The sequence below is a fragment of the Schistocerca cancellata genome, chromosome 2, assembly GCF_023864275.1.
Source record: "Schistocerca cancellata isolate TAMUIC-IGC-003103 chromosome 2, iqSchCanc2.1, whole genome shotgun sequence".
Lineage (NCBI taxonomy): Eukaryota > Metazoa > Arthropoda > Insecta > Orthoptera > Acrididae > Schistocerca > Schistocerca cancellata.
In genome coordinates this window covers 769,423,839-769,440,855 of record NC_064627.1, presented here as the reverse complement: position 1 = coordinate 769,440,855, position 17,017 = coordinate 769,423,839, and the positions used below count along the sequence as shown (strand labels likewise).

Sequence of the window (17,017 nt, the reverse complement as noted above, 5' to 3'; positions counted from 1 at the left end):
GGAGAAAACCGGTGATTGAAATTTCATAAAAAGATCCCGCTGCAACCTAAAACACCTTTTTTTTAATGATTGCCACTCCAGTTCACACATCATGACTGTAGCACTATCTCCCCTATTTCACAATAACAGAAAATGAACTGCCCTCCTTTGAACTTTTTGATGTCATCCATCAGTCCCACCTCATGCGGATCCCACACCACACAGCAATACTCCAGAATAGGGCGGACAAGCATGGTGTAAACAGTCTCTTTAGTAGACTGTTGGGCCTTCTAAGTGTTCTGCCAATGAATCACAGTCTTTGGTTTGCTCTATCCACAACATTATCTATGTGATCTTTCCAATTTAGGTTATTTGTAATTGTAATCCCTAAGTATTTAGTTGAATTTACAGCCTTCGGATGTGTGTGACTTATCACATAATCAAAATTTAGCAGATTTCTTTTAATACTCATGTGAATAACTTCATACACTTTTCTTTATTCAGGGTCAGTTGCCACTTTTCGCACCATACAGATATCTTATCTAAACCATTTTGCAATTTGTTTTGGTCATCTGATGACTTTACAAGACGGTAAATGACACCATCATCTCCAAACAACCTTAGAGGGCTACTCAGATTGCCTCCTGTGTCGTTAATATAGATCAGGAACAATACTTCCTTGGGGAATACCTCAGCAACAAGTGTTCATCGGAGACAAGGGTGTCACCTGGAGTGCCCCAGTGAAGTGTGACTGGACTCCTATTATTTTCTTTATTACATACATGACCTGACTGGAAGTTTGACTAGCAGTAGGCAGTTCTTTGCTGATGATGCTGTGGTGTACATGGAGGTGTCAAAGGTGGGTGACTGTACTATGGTACAAAATGATTTAAACAAAATGTTTAGTTGATGTGATGAATGGCAACTGGCTCTAAACATAGTAAAAATGTAAGTTAATGCTAATCAGTAGGAAAAACAAACCTGCAATATTTGGGTACAGCATTAGTAGTGTCCTTCTTGATACAGTCACACATTTAAATATCTGGGTGTAACATTGCAAAGCAGAATGAAATGGAACAAGCAGGTGAGGATTGTGGTAAGGAAGACAAGTTATCAACTTAAGTTTATTGGGAGAATTTTAAGAAAGTGTGAGTCATCTGTAAAGGAGACCACATATAGAATGCTAGTGTGACCTATTCTTGAGTACTGCTTGAGTGTTTGGGATCTGAATTAAAGGAAGATATTGAAGCAATTCAGAGGCAGGCTGCTTGATTTGTTACCACCAGGTTAAAACAACACACAAGTGTCACAGTGATGGTTCTGGAACTAAAATGAGAATCCCTAGAGGGAAGACAACATTCTTTTGGAAGAACATTATTGAGAAAATTTAAAGTACTGTCATTTTAAGCTGACTACAGAATGATCCTACTGTTGCCAACATACATTTCCAGGGTGTATACGACCCGGGACAACCGGGAGATCTGGGAAAAACCCGGGAATTTTTTCATCTGGGAGAAAACTGGGAAAAACCCGGAAATTTTTTAGAATTCCAGAAATTTTTCATTGTTTTAGTTTTCAGTTAAATTTTTGTGATTTTGAGTGGTAAGAACCAATACTCCAACAAAGGATATTACAGTATCCCGTATCTGCAGAATAATACTGCTGCAACAAAACATGAACGAGAGAAAAAAAAGAAAATAAAACTTAAGTGGCAAAGAAAATGTGCCATATACAACAAAAAAACACAGTGCTCATACAACCATCTGCCAACAGCAAAGTGTGTCAAAGGCTTTAGGAAGACTATGCAATGCTTCCTAACAACACATTGCCTCCAATGAGCGTGACTTGGCAGCTCTTTACATTAGATTCTTTTCAGCAGATGCGGGTGGGCTCTTGTGCATGTGCAGTTGAGTCGCGTATGAGTAGTATCTTCTCCCGCTTCTGGCTACAGATATGTGGCTGGGCGCCTCCATCTAGTATTGCTCCAGTTTGGAAATATCTTAGATTCGGGGCTGATGCTCAGAGTTCTGTTTTTGCTGTTCCCTCTTCATTTATTGCTGTCACATTAAATGAAAAGAAAACGGATTTCTGTGGCCGGAAGCTATCAAATGAATTAAAACATGTTCACATAATTACACTCTAAATCTCTCCAGGCAAATGCCAGGATGGTTCCTTTGAAAGGGTACGGCCGACTTCCTTCCTCGTCCTTCCCTAATCTGATGAGACCGATGGCCTCGCTGTTTGGTCTCTTCCTTCCAACACTCCAACTCCTCATAATTACAGAAGGCTAAAATATGTTATTAATTTCAAGTTTTATTTCAACCTTTTTGACAGTCAAGCCTTAATCGTCTTGCATAACAATGAAGTTATTTTAGTCGGTTTGCTAAAGAGATTTGGCTTTTATTAATCTTTTCCACTGAAGCAGTCAATTTATTTGAAACAAAGTTTTTCTTTCACGCTGTTGGCTAGTTTCAACTGTTCGCTGCATTTCAAGTGCACATGTTCCATCTTCTACCTTGTATGGCATTAGGCCATAATAAAGAACCAAACATGAGATAATTCAAGAAAATTTACATCCGAATCTGGACATACGAATGTGCACTTTAAGCCGAAGCACTCTTGAAGTATCCTCCAATGTCTTTTTTCTTTTATGACATAATGCAAGATCTTTTAATTTTTTTACATGTATGAACATACGGGCTTCCTGCGTCATCGTAGCTGCGCAAGTACAGTGATGGCTGTTATCTGGCGCTCCCTGGTAATGCTGAAATGAACCAATTTCTAACAGGTCACGGGAACATATTGCAAATGGTGGTTTGAAAAGTGTTACTTTCAAAGTAAATTTTATTTTATGCAAGATGAACTACGTGCGAAAATGTAAGATGAATTTCTTAAATCACAGAGCGTTTGACTGTCATTTAAAAATCAACTCTTTGAGGACGACCATATAGAAGAATTTCGCACCCAGAAGATCGGTCATTTATGTCGTTATAAAAAAATTTTCTGGCACATTTGTGTGATGAATCTTAAAGTGTAACATGCGGAAGAAAGGTCAATATTATATGTGGAAGCTTAGCTTCTTTTGCAGCTTATTAATCTTCGAGACCAATTTTATATGTGAAAGCTTTTCGTTTCTTGTAGCAACACTATGTATATTAATTCAAACCATTAACTTTTCTTATTTGTGTGTTCACACTACTTAAGAGTGATCTGACTATATCACGTGTCCTATGCTGTCATCAGCTGGGGCGAGATGACATTAAATGAGCTATAACTGGCTTACAAAAGTGCGTTGCAATCTCGATTTCAATGCTTCGGAAAGTAACATGCGGTGTTTGGTGGTATTCGAATTTATACGTTCGTAACACGAAAATATGCAGTGTACATGTTGCTGCACATCAAAGATCTTTCCAAAATGTGTTTTTTTTCCCCTGAGTTTTGTTTTCTAAAGTGTCAGGAAATCCTATGTCCGTGTATAAAACCATAAACATTCAAAGGATTGATAAGTTTTACACTGCCAAGGAAAAGTATACTGTCATTTCACACGGAAAAACTGTATTTTCAACTGGTAAATCCGGGAATTTTTTCCCTTGTCCATCTATACACCCTGATAGACTGTTGTTGTTGTTGTCGTCATCGTCCCCCACTCTGTCAGTGAGTGGAACAGGAAAGGAAATGGCTAGTAGTTTTACAGGGTACCCTCTACCACACACACTGTGTAGCTTGCAGAGTATGTATGTAGATTTAGATGTAGGTATAATGAACACCACAAAGGGAAGGAACGAAAATAACAACTAAATATGTAGCACACATTATTCAACCACTCACAGAATTTGCTTTCATGTAAATGTATTTTGTCACTTGATTGATGAGTTTCCAAAAAAAAGCTAAATTGGAAAACTTTCAAGGCTTAAGATAATTTGATGTGGTCAAGAAACTAGTTTTTTCACTAAGAAATGTTTAAGCATGTTGATCTTAACCAACGTGTTTAAATATTTCTAGCGAAAAAACTATAATAAATTATAAACAGAAATGTGTAAAGATCAGGTGATCACCAGGTGCTGTAGGGAAGGTGAAGGGGAAGACAAGGGACAATATAGAGAAGAAAGGGAACTGGTGGAACATGAAGAAGATAATGTTGTGTATAATGAAATTAACGTTAGGAATTTCTCTCTTCTAACAAATCAGGTTGTAATAAAATAACACCTGAAGTGACACAGTTTCAGAGGCACTATTGGTCTCCTACACATTTTATGTATATATATTGATGCTGCAAGTGAAAATTTTGTACCAAGACTGGGAATCAAACCTGGGTTCTCCTGTTTACTAGGCAGGTGCATTAGCCACTAAGCCATCTTGGCACAGCAGTCCACACAACTGCACAGATTATCCAGGCATGCCTCCCTCCTCAAACCAGATTTTCACTGCCACCCCAGTCTACTTTAAATTCTGCTTTACACACCAACAGAAATGCTGAGGCTCTCCACGTTCTGGAATAGCAGCTCAGCATTGAATGTAAAATGGGGGATCCAGACTGAAACCCAGGTCCCGATACTTATCCAATTTAAAGGACATAATTTCAGATATAATGGTCTCATACAGATATGATTTTATGAAAAAAATACTTGTTTGAGTTGATTGTTTTTCATCTTAGTATTTTATTCACAGTTCTCGTTTGAATTCCAAAAATTTTCTTTGACACAAACTTTTCCAGGACCTTCATAAAACCTATAGCTAACACTTTGGTACCTCTTACTTTTGTATGCAGATAGTGTAGTTGTACCCTTTTTTTAAATTTGAAATTATTAATTTTCTTTGTAAGAAAAAGAGAACTGTTTATGAAGTCTCCATAACTATTCCATGTTCTTCCAATTCCTAGTCTGCTCTTATCAGACTGGAACTTGGTTAGATCTCTTCAGTTAGTGACTTTTTCATTTGGTGTATAGGCATGTAATGTTTCAATAAAACATTTCTGTATTCAGCCAAAATTTGCTTTGATCAAGTACATTGGTCAAAATAACAAAATTATGAAGGCCTAGATACCACATTTGCACTTTTTCTTTGTGTTTCAAATCCTGAGTCCTCAATTGGCAACCACAGATGAAAAATTGAAATTGTATAATATGGCTCTGGAGTGGTCAGTAGTTAAAGGTGTGTAATGTGGTTGATACTATGGATATATCTGAAGGAAAAAGTATAGTACATTTTCATGAAGACTTAATTTACACAGCTTTAATTGATGTGTCAATTCGTTATTACAGCTGAGACATGTGTGCAACACTTCATACCATAAACAAAACAACAATCAAAGAATTGGTTCCGAGCTGATCATCCTAGCTAGGAGAGGAGGGAAGTGGTACCCATATTGTGGTATGCAAGTATAACTGGGTGGGTTGGTGGTGAGGGGGGGGGGGGGGGGGAGGTCAACATTTTCCTTGTCCACCTTGTTTGGTGCACTTTGATTTCCACCTACAAAAAAGTCTAACTGAAAAACTGTTTTTTAATTGACTGCAGAGGTTATGACCACTGAAGGTGGAAACACAGACAACATTTATACCATTTGTAAATTTAGGAAAAACTTTTGACAGTGCTAAATGGAATTCACTCTCCAAAACACGGAAATTATCAGCAATCAAATACAGTGAATGATTAGATACAACTTATACAGAAACAAAAATGTAACTGAGAACATGAAAGGAAGGCACTAGCTGAGAATTTACAGTAAAGTACTAAAGAGAACTAAGGAGAAACTAAAAAAAGGATTTAATGTTTGTGGGAGGAGAAATAAAATCTTTAAAGTTCACTGGTAATGCAGTAATTCTGACAGATGCAGCAGAGGATTTGGATGAAGATAAAGTTCAGTCAGATTTAAAAGAATGTATAAATTAATAGGAGATATTCTGAGCCTTCTAGCGACAGGTAATTTGGTAATGGAGTGAAATGTAATGGGTAAAAATTGGAGAGGGAGACAGAGGTTTGAATGTAGTAATAATATTCAAATGGATGTATGTGTACTAGTTTGCAGAGATGAAGAGAGTTGCGCAGCGTAGACTAGACACTGAAGATCTACAACAATAACTGTGAAATCAATGATAGAGCATACTGACAAAGGATGATTCTTATCTCATTCAACCCTGTTTTTAATTCTTCCTTTTTCTTTTCAGTGCTGTGTGGGTTATGTTCCTGTTCTCAACAGTTTTAATGCTGGTAACTTCAGCACACTTTGTGGTTGGAGTAATACTCCAGCGAGCAGGTTGCGATACACTACAAAATCCTGAGGACAGCCAAGTATTTGCACTGATTGATAAGCATGTGGATGTCGCTAGTATATTTCCATCCAATTCTAGTAACATTACCCTAAGCTCTATCGTAATGTAAGTATGAAACTTGTGTGTTCGCATAGCAAGAATAGAAATTTTGAGTCAGTTTGTGTATTCAAGGGACCAAATGTGTCAATGAAGTTATTTGCTTTTAGGTCATGTCATATGAATGAGAGTTTGTTTGGAGTACTTCGAGTATTGGATGCTGTAAATATAGCAGAGATTAAGAATTTTTCAGAGAAGTTCAGGATTGAGGAAAAAATCCGTGCCTTGGAGGACAGCATAAAAATTGGTGATGATGTAAATTTTGTTATACTGGATGAAGATGCCAGAAAAGATCTTGAGAGTTTAAAAAACTCTCCACTAAATTATATTAATTTCACAGCATTTTCTTCTGTGGTAAGTATGCAGCATTGACAACATTTTTTTTCTCTGTATTGTGTGTTGAATGTTGTTGAAAGTTCTTGAAATGTGTAAGAATAAACATACATATTATGTTAATACATGACTTGTCAAGAATGGGCAGTAGTAATGGCTTTGCAGAGCATTAGCTGATTTTGAACAATTGACAAGTAACACTACTCAAGTTCCACTCACCGATTCCCATACACTTCGAATATGTTGTAGTCTAGGTCAGAATATGAGACGCCCAAATGGCCGTTGAAGTGATGAAAACCCTCCCGAAGAAAACACAGTTATCATCTTTCTGAGCACATATTGTCGAAACGGTAGGGGATATAACAAAAATGTTGAAACATAATTTCCATGGTTGCTACTGTACTTTACAATTTGTGCCATCACATCTTTAAACATTTGATATGTTTTGAATCCTCCCCTCACTCACAGTTTTTGAAACAGTAAAAAGTTTATTTAAATCCAATTATATATTTAACAGCAAATTCAACCACATATGATAAAATTATATCCTGACGTTGCAGTAGTCAGACATAAGTTGGAAGTAACTGTATATACCACTCTATGCGTGCTCTTTCCACTGTAAGACCCTTGTCATATATAGTGACAGTGTTGTTTGCATTTCCACAATGCAACCATAAAAGACAAGCTTCTGAAGGATTTTAATTGAAACAATAAGGTCTCTCTCTCTCTGTTGAGCCCAGGAATAACCAACATAGAGGTGGCGAGAGGCTATTCCCATTTTGTTTTTTTGTGGTCTTTGTTTTATATGTTTGTTGTTTGTCTTGTTTCATTTCTTTGGTTGTTTGACATCTACTTCGTTATTTTACAGTATTTAGGTTGTGTTGCATCATCTTTGATAGCCATTGCAATAATGAGGGGACGCTGTATTACCCACTGCAAAGCAGTGCTGCATGCAGAAACATATTATTGCACAATTTACAGCATGTATCACAATTTTTAAAGCAATAATTAACAAGAGGCTCACATTTATCAGTTTTTCTGTGATTTATCTGAACTTGAACTAGGCATACCTGAACATGTTCACAAATCAAGGGGATGAAAACTGATTATGTATCAAACATTAAATTTTCAGGATATTATTCGGCAGGTGCAAATTTGCGTCATAGCCATATAGTAAGGTTATGTCAGAGAACTGTTCTATAAAATTCTTCTGTGGCCTGAATGTGGACACATCAAGTGGCCAGATTTTGCCAAGCGTTACAGCAGGAATCATTATACATTTTACATCCTTATTTCCTTATTCTATGTATGTGCGATAGATCGCCATAAGATGGTATTATGGGAAAGACCAAACTGTGCTATAAATTATTACAAAGGCTGTGGTAACTATGAGCACATAGCAAGCTTAATATGGACTTATTATGGCTACATGTACATTGAGACCCCTACTCCAGGAAGAGGGTGGTGACAAGGGCACGATGCCCTTGGTCTACCCATGTGCATATGGCCGTCTCGTGCTTACACCAATACACATGGGGCTGTGTGGGTATAGACATTGAATCACTTGGGGGAAACATGATAATGAGGAAGTGTTGGACGGCTGGACAGTAGAATAGGTATGCATTAATGTATGCGTGCACTTTAACTGCGTGTGTACAGGTGCACGTGCTGTCATTTGGTAATCATTGCTCCCATGAACTGGCAGCCAGAATTTGCAGACCAATACAGCACAATGAATCCAAAGAATGTACTACACCTATTACACGAAAGCTTCGATCATCTGCAATACAAAATTGACTCTATCATTACCGATGAGGTAACATTGTTCACATTACATTTAGCGAATTTGATAACAGGGTCCATCGACACCGATGTATTTCTAGGCAGTTAAAGTACTTTGGTCTATGATGACAAAAGTGTCCTTAGGTTGTTGCAGGGGAAGAGGTCTTTGAAGAGCATTGTGAGGATGTTATGGAAGACAGTAAGAAGAGTAAAATGGTAATAGATTTGGAATATAAAAAAAAAGGCAGTTATGTTTTGGCACAGAAAGAAGAGGAATAAGAGTTTAAAAACAGTCCAACATAATTTCAGAAAGATTAAGGATACAAAATCACTATATAGATGGGGAACACAAGTTACTGAAGCTGGGATATGAAGTGCCAATTATTACAGATTTCCAAATGTGTAATGGAACAATTCCAGAATGCATTGATAAATCAGTAGCTATTCATGACTTGGACCTGTAAGGCATAAAATTATTTCCAGAAAGATTAGTGAATTTGTTACTCAAAAACAGTAAACCAACAAAGAACAGTTAGTAGAACATGCTAATGTATTGGCGGCAAACATAAAATCATATATTGCATCATTAGGAGAGGACAATATTTACAATTCAGACCAATCTGGATTTAATTTGAAGACAAACACAGATCATACCCTATCCTTTAAAGGAACATTAAAAATTGAATGTCTCATTCAATCGTTGAATTTGAGAACCTGCAGCTACATGAAACAGCCTATCCTATCAGCAAGTGTTGTTTTACAATCCCTTTTTCTCATAACCCTACAGGAAACAGGTGGCCAGTTTGGACCCATTGTTCAACAAGCTATTTACAAAACTGATAATATTGTTTCATTCGCTTCAACATCTGGTAAATTAACATCAGGTCTCGCTATTAAATGGTTTGTGGATCTTTACTTACCTACTGTTGGTGAATAATCTGTTCCGTGTTTGAATTCCTGGACAGGACAAACGGAAAGAAATTTAACAACATAGGCGAAAGTAATTAGGACGTAAAAATTATGACGATTCCTGCTGGGACAACTGGCATAGTCCAGCCACCTGATGTTTACACATTCAGACCATGTAAGAATTTTCTGAAACAGTCCTCTGATGTAATAATACTATACAGCTATAATGTAAATGTGCACCTGTGGAGTAATATCCCAAAAATTCAATCTTTGATTCATAATCATTTTTCATCCCCTCGATTTGTGAAAATGTTTTAGGTATGCGTGGTTCAAGAGTGGATACATCACAGAAAAAACTTATAAATAAGAACCACCTGTCAACTATTGCTTTAAAAATTGTAATACATACTGTAAATTGTGCAATACTCAGATGTGCGTGGTGCAGAATGTGTATGTACATGCAGTCCTCATCTGCAATGGATAAAACAATGTCTCCTCATTATTGCACTGACTATCAAAGATAATGCAGTACAATAATACTGTAAAATAACAAAGTAGATGTCAAACGTAATATGCAAAACAAACAACCAAAGAAATGAAACAAAACAAACAAACAAACAAACAAAACAAAGACCATGAAAAAATAAGACGGGAATAGCCTCTCGCCACCTCCATGTTGGTTATTCCCAGACTCGTCAGAGAGTGAGACCTTTTTGTTTCAACTATGTCCTTTGGAAGCCCGTCTTTGATGGTTGCACTGTGAAATTGCAAACAACACTATCCCTGTGTATAACAAGCATCATATGGTGAACAGTGTGTGCATATAGTGGTGTATAGAGATACTTCCAAAGTATATCCGACTACTGTAACTTCACGACATAACTTTATCATACATGGTTAAAATTGTTATTAAATAGACTATTAGATTTACTACACACAAACTTCGTACCATTTCAACAGTTGTGAGGTGAGGTGAGGGGAGGGTTTTGAAATATATCAAAATGTGTAAAGAAGTGATTACACTGTAAAGTACAGTAGCAACCACAGAAATTGTGTTTCAACATTTTTGTTATATCTCCTACTGTTTTGATAATATGTGTTCAGAAAGATAACAACTGTGTTTTCTTCAGAAGGGTTTTCATCACTTCAACGGCTGTATGGGCACATATAAAAAAATGCGTGTCCCATATTTTGACTTAGACTCAACATATTTGAAGTACATTGGAATTGGTGAGTGGCACTTGGGTAGTGTTACTTGTGAGTTAGAACTGATGTGCCCAGTAGAGATAATACTATTTCACTGCCAGCCTGGTGTTTTAGTTCTGTCAGAATATTCAGCTTTTTGAAATGAACTAGTTCCTCCTTTGAGCATTGAGATGTGAGGTCTTACAGGCAACATGTATTTGAATATTGGTGTATGGAGATTGCATTGCTAACTACTTTTCATAAAAACTTAGCAGTTCACTTTTGAAGAGAATTATTTAAAAAATACATGACATAAATCAATGTAGAAATCAATTGGAAAGGAAACTGTGATGAGGACATATATGATGTAGCAAAGAAAAATAACCATCAAATGATCCGTATAAACAAATATGTAATGGACGTGTGTAACACTCTCTTCCTAAAAGTAACATAAAAACTTGGTACTGTCAGCTCAAGAGAAAAAGTGTTCCAGTACGTGTTACTCATTATCACATTACTTCAATTGTTTCTACTGGCACAAGATTGTGACTCAGTTATACTTTGGCTTCCAGAAAGGCTTCTCCTCTGTACATGCCATTCAGCCTCAGACTGATGAGTATCACCATATTCACGGAAGTGTGTGTTTGGGTGTACGCGTAGTTGTGCGTGTGAATGTGTGTACTTTTGGTAAATTCTGAGGTGACATGAACAGAAGGTCTATAAGATACAACTTTTTTAGTTGTTTGGTGACTGAATAACTTTTTTAAGCATGTACTGTCACTTGTTGGAAGGTCCCCTGTACCCTCACTGCGGGAAATATTTGTTATGTTTGTCATTTTTCATTGAATTTCTGCAAGTAATATCGCTTCAGAATATGAGTCAACCTTGCTGATACTGTATATTTCATTGAATTTATGTTGAGGATTGCTTTTTATCCAGCCACACATTTACTTCCTTTAACAAACCATTGAGCATTTCAGCATTTTGATCCAGCAACAAGGTTCGTAATTAAGTAAATGCTTATTCATAAATATGGACACAAAACTTAATTAAAGGCTACTAAATTCCACTCAATAAAAAAGCAAATATTGTAACAACAATAACAGTTATGACAGGCAGTCAGAGTGCAGTCAACAATAATGATTTAACAGTGCCGGAACAGCAGAATGTTTCTTCTCGTAACTGAATGAGTCAAGAATCAGGCTGCTCAAATTGTTGTTCCCAGTGGTCCAGAGGGGTCTGAATGTGGTTACAGACTGTTTACAGTGATGGATAGAGATAGGGTGAACTGTGACATAGAAATACCAATGTGTGAATATGAACAGTACTTCTTCATGCCCATGAAATACGATACTTGCTACTTTTCAGAGGCTGTAAAATATAAACAGGTTTGTATGAATGGGTATGATTTACATGTACAAAGCCAGTAATTTAATTTTCTGGACAATATATTTACGTTTTGCACCCACAAATGACTGAACAAGAATTTATGGGATACATTCAAATGATTTTTATTTAATGGTTGCCATCACACCTTTTCAGTAAAATAGAATGCAAATAGTCACTAAAATTTGGCAATATCATTTCTTCTATGCATACCTTTAAGGGAACTTTCATGTTCAACTTTGTACCTCTGATGATACGTCAGCTTAATTAGATACATATTGATTGCATCTGGAACAATTTAATCCACAGCAATATAGTAATCAGTTTCAAATGATGAGAAGAAGAACTGGTCTATTCAGTGCATAATTCAATAAAAATATTTAATGCTTGTTTTAACTTTTGCTTAGTCACTTGTGGTGTCTTCATGTCCCCCTGTGGACAGAGCTACCCCTGGAGATTGTGAACCCCAGCAGTAAACCACTGCTTTAGTTTGCTGAATGAAAGTATTACAGACTGGTTTCACTTAGAAGAATGTGAATGTGTAGCTCAGTCAGCTAATATGCTAAAGAGTGGTTTCACATGAAAATATAAATACACGGTTCAACTGATAGAAAACTACAGACAAGTTTCACTTGAAAAGAAAGAATGAATAATTCAGTTAGTATGCAAAACTACAATGGACTTTGTCAAGCTTTCATTTGAAAATCTTGAGTGAATCAACCGAAACCTAAAACTAAAACCGACTGAATTGATTAATTTTCATTTGGTTGCTCCTGAAGACTAGTTTCCCTCAAATGAATTTGACTGATAAATAAAACTAAAACCAAATGTGTTGATTTTTTCAAACAACTGACTGAATTGATTATTATCATTTCATTGTTCCCACTTCTAGTATGTTACCTGCCACTCTTGTTGCACCCCTCCCTCTTTTACTTTCTCCATTGTGAGAAGGTATGATATTTGTGACCCCACTGACATATTTTACATCGCGCAGAATTACCACAGTAATGTGTCTGTTAGTTCCGTGGACGACATTGCGCAACAAAACATAATGAAATGGAACTAATCACTTTACAAAGTGTTAATATAATGGTTGCTCACTGAACATTTACAGATGAGTACACATAATCAAGAAAAAATTTGTTTAATGACACAAGTACGTTGTAACACATGCTAGATAAACAACTAGTTCATAAATATTCTTCTGTATAATAGGAAATATTGCCCAGAATTAATCTGAAAGCAATCTGCCAATTATTTTATGTAAAATGATCAGGTAAGTGATCAGAGATTTTGACAGCAGCATTATTCGCCCATTTCTAAGCTAAAGACAGTTTTAATGAAATTTAATAAAGGGATTCTTTTTTGTATTGTAATTATCAGTGTCAATGTTCCTTCTGAACTGTAATGATATTTCATAAGGGAAAATATGAACTGTCATTAAAATACCTAAGTGCGTAAACAGTTGTCTATGAGATATCGAGTGTGAGCATCAAGGGCACCCATGCCCAGGGGCAAAGGGGGCCATGAACCCCCTCCTGACCTCTAGCATTCAGGGAAAGGAGAAAATATAACGTAGTCAGGTGTTTTTCTTTCATGAAAATGATTTAAAAGTTGATATTACTTAGCTTTTTACCAAGGTTGGAACTGGACTTTTTTTGGCTGCTTAAAAAGTTGCCCTTTGTATTCCAAAATGCCAAAAATACTCTATACTCCTAGGCCTAGTACCCCACTCCTGTATGAATCCTCATCAGTCTGTAAGGTCAAAAATGTATGCCTTGATTACCAATTCCTGCCTATTCTTTAAGTTTATCACTGCTTTTGTACATCTTTATGTTCAGAATAGAGTGTGTTGTTTTTTCTTAAAGCTGAGAGATTGTGTCGGAGATCTGGTCAGTTACCTACTATTCACATTATTTACTATTTACTCTGTTGCTGTGCATGTACTAGGAATCATTATAATACTTGTCATCCGCAAAAATGATTTATTCTGCCTCATTTGGTGATCTGCAAAAATTACGTACCCGGCTTGATTTGTATTAAAGGGGAAGATGATTAACATATATGAGTAACAGCAAGGCCCAGCATTAAACCTTACAGAACTCTATAAAGTGAAGGAAACCATTGTGGACAGCTCATGAGATCCAACCACTGACAGCCGAAGATGTGTGGAAGGAGACATGACCTCAAAGACAAGACACATTTATCAGGCTTTCAACTGACCAGAAGAACCTGGTGTAAACTGAACAGAATCTGAGGTGGACATGGAACTACTACGTCCTTCTTGCACAAGTGGGGGCTCTCAGATACCCGATTGTGTGCTGTTAATCTTCAGAGTGACTATTGACCCCACTGTAGAGGAACGTCACAAGAGATGTTTCAGTGAAGACTGGAACCATATCCAACAACAGTGGAATGGAGAGACTCTGTTGATGTCTCTCTGTAAGACCAATTGAGACCGGAGGTCTTGCATATCCCTTTTGTACTTCATTGTGTAAATATTGCTGTAAATTATGTGTGTGTATGATAAGTAGTAGTAGTGACGATGATGACGATGATGATGATGATGATTATGATTATGATGACGATGATGATGATGATTATGATGATGATGATGATGATGATGATGATGATGATGATGATGATGATGACATATTATTATTCTCATCATCATCATTAAGCTCAGATTTAGAAAGAATCTCTCGTATTAGCCTTGACTTGCCCGTTTCTTGTATAATCTCCTGCAAATGATGGACAAGGGGTGACAAGTGAAAGCCATTCTTCTAGATTTCCAGAAAGCATTTGACACTATTCCCCACTGCAGATTGTTAATGAAGGTCTGAGCTTACAGAATAGGTTTTCAGATATGGGAGTGGTTTGAAGACTTCATTAAGTAATGGAACACAGTATGTTGTCCTGCATGGCAAACATTCATCAGAAACAAGGGTATCATCAGGAGTGCCCCAGAGATATGTGGGAGGATTGCTCTCGTTTTCTGTACACTCGAACTACCTGATGGATAGGTTTAGCAGCAATCTGTTGACTGTTCGCTGATGATGCTGTAGTGTATGGCAATGTGTCATTGTTGACTGACTGTAGGAAGATATGGGATAACTTAGGCAGAGTTTGTATTTGTTATGAGGAATTGCAGCTTGCTCTAAATGTAGAAAAATGTAAGTGATTACAGATGAATGAGAAAAACAGGCCTGTAATGTTTGAATACAGTATTAGTAGCATGCTACTTGGTATGTCATATCGATTAAGTATCTGGGCATAATGTTACAAAATTATACGAAATGGGACGAGCACGTAAGGCCATTAGAAGGAAAGACAAATTACTGACTTCGGATTATTGTGAGAATTTTTGGCAAGAATTGCTCATCTATAACAGAGACCGTGCTTGTGTGAACCATTCTTGAGTACTGATAGAGTTTTTGGAATCCTCACTAGGTCAGGTGAAAGGAAAACATTGATACATTGATGCAATTAAGAGGCATGTGATTTCGATCAGCACATGAGTGTTACAGAAACTATCGATGAACTCAGATGGGAATTCCTGGAGGGAAGGCTACAAACTTCTCACAAAACACAGTTGAGAATGTCCATGAAACATCATTTGCAGTTCACTGCGGAATGATTCTAATGCCACCAATTTACGTCTCATGTACCAACCATGAAGACAAGATAGGTGTGGATGGAGATATATAGACAACTATTTATCCTTTGCTCGATCTGCAAATGGAACAGGAAAGGGTATGATTAGTACTGGGACAAGGTACGTGACCGGAACAAGTATATATAGCAGTTCTGAAAAAATATGTAGGGATTGTGTTCATATTATTAATCATTAAAGTCCAAGTACATGTTAACGACAGAAATGTTGTTGATACAAGTATTTGTCAGAGTTTGGTAGTCTTCATTGAGGCACTATATAAAAAAATGTAATGTGTAGTTTTACCACCTATTTTTTTCTTATTTAAGTAAGATGTTTGGTATAGCTTATATTCACTGAGCAACAAAGTTGATTTTCTTCTCAAAGGGAATCTGTTATGCTGCTTGTTTCATTTTCTGTTTATCTGTTAAAATGACATATTTAAGTTTAAAAGGTGATCTTCTTGCTTTTTAAACTTTATCAATTTTTAATTGGAAATTCATTACATGTTAATTTAGAGGATTTTAAATTGTGTTCCTTGGCCATTGATAACACATTCTCTAGGAGGTAAAAGAAATTGGAATTTGGTTAAATTCTTGTTTTACTCTTCTTAAATAAAAATTGGCACAATTTACCTAGATGCTTTAATTTTATGTTTCTGTTTTCACTCCATCACACCAAAGCTGGGTGCCCAGATTGTTGCAGCAAATGTTACGAAATTGGCAAAGACACTGAATGACACTGCAGATGATCTCTCAAGGAACCCTGGCAGTGACATAGAAAAAGTGAGTTCTATGCTGTAGAGTCACTGGAAAAATATATTTTACTAAATATAAGGATTTCTATATGTGTCCTTATTTTTTTTTTTTTTTTTCTCGTGAATCAGATTCAGGATTCACTGAGGAAACATTCTGCCCAACTTGTGATTCTCCAGACAACAACTATAGATCCAATGACTGCCCAAGTAAATTATCTCATTGCCACAACTACTTCACTTCAGGAACACCTTAAATTTAATCATAATTCGTTATCTGATGCCATTGATTCTCTTCTTAAAGAAATTGATAAAGCACAGATATATCTGGAAACTAATGCAACACAGAAGATTCAAGAGGTGAGTTGACATAAACTTGAACTAATATTCGTGTGATTTGAGGAGTCATGCACTTTAAATATAAGTTTTGTGTGTGTATGTGTGTGTGTGTGTGTGTGTGTGTGTGTGTGTGTGTGTGTGTGTGTGTAATGATGAGGTTTGAGGGATGTATTAAAATTTTTGTGTTTCGTTCTGACATCCCACTACAGGCATATTCAACAACAGCTGTCTTAAAGGTGGTACGGGGTTGGTTCCTTTGAAATTGTCAAAATTAATTGCCTTCAAATACTGTTTGTTCACATTAACATTTTATCTTTCCTTTTAAAATTATCT

The 17,017-nt window shown here is 36.5% G+C and overlaps 1 protein-coding gene across 4 annotated transcripts in view; it reads left to right on the top strand.

Annotated features, from left to right (window-relative positions):
• LOC126162595 (prominin-like protein) overlaps nt 1-17,017 on the top strand; it is a 510,115-nt gene that overhangs the window by 377,434 nt on the left and 115,664 nt on the right. For all 4 annotated transcript variants that reach the window (XM_049919200.1, XM_049919201.1, XM_049919199.1 and 1 more), the window contains 4 exons: nt 6,144-6,353; nt 6,455-6,698; nt 16,275-16,376; nt 16,478-16,705. In XM_049919200.1, the coding sequence (XP_049775157.1) occupies nt 6,144-6,353; nt 6,455-6,698; nt 16,275-16,376; nt 16,478-16,705 (784 nt within the window). The remainder of the gene's footprint in view (nt 1-6,143; nt 6,354-6,454; nt 6,699-16,274; nt 16,377-16,477; nt 16,706-17,017) is intronic.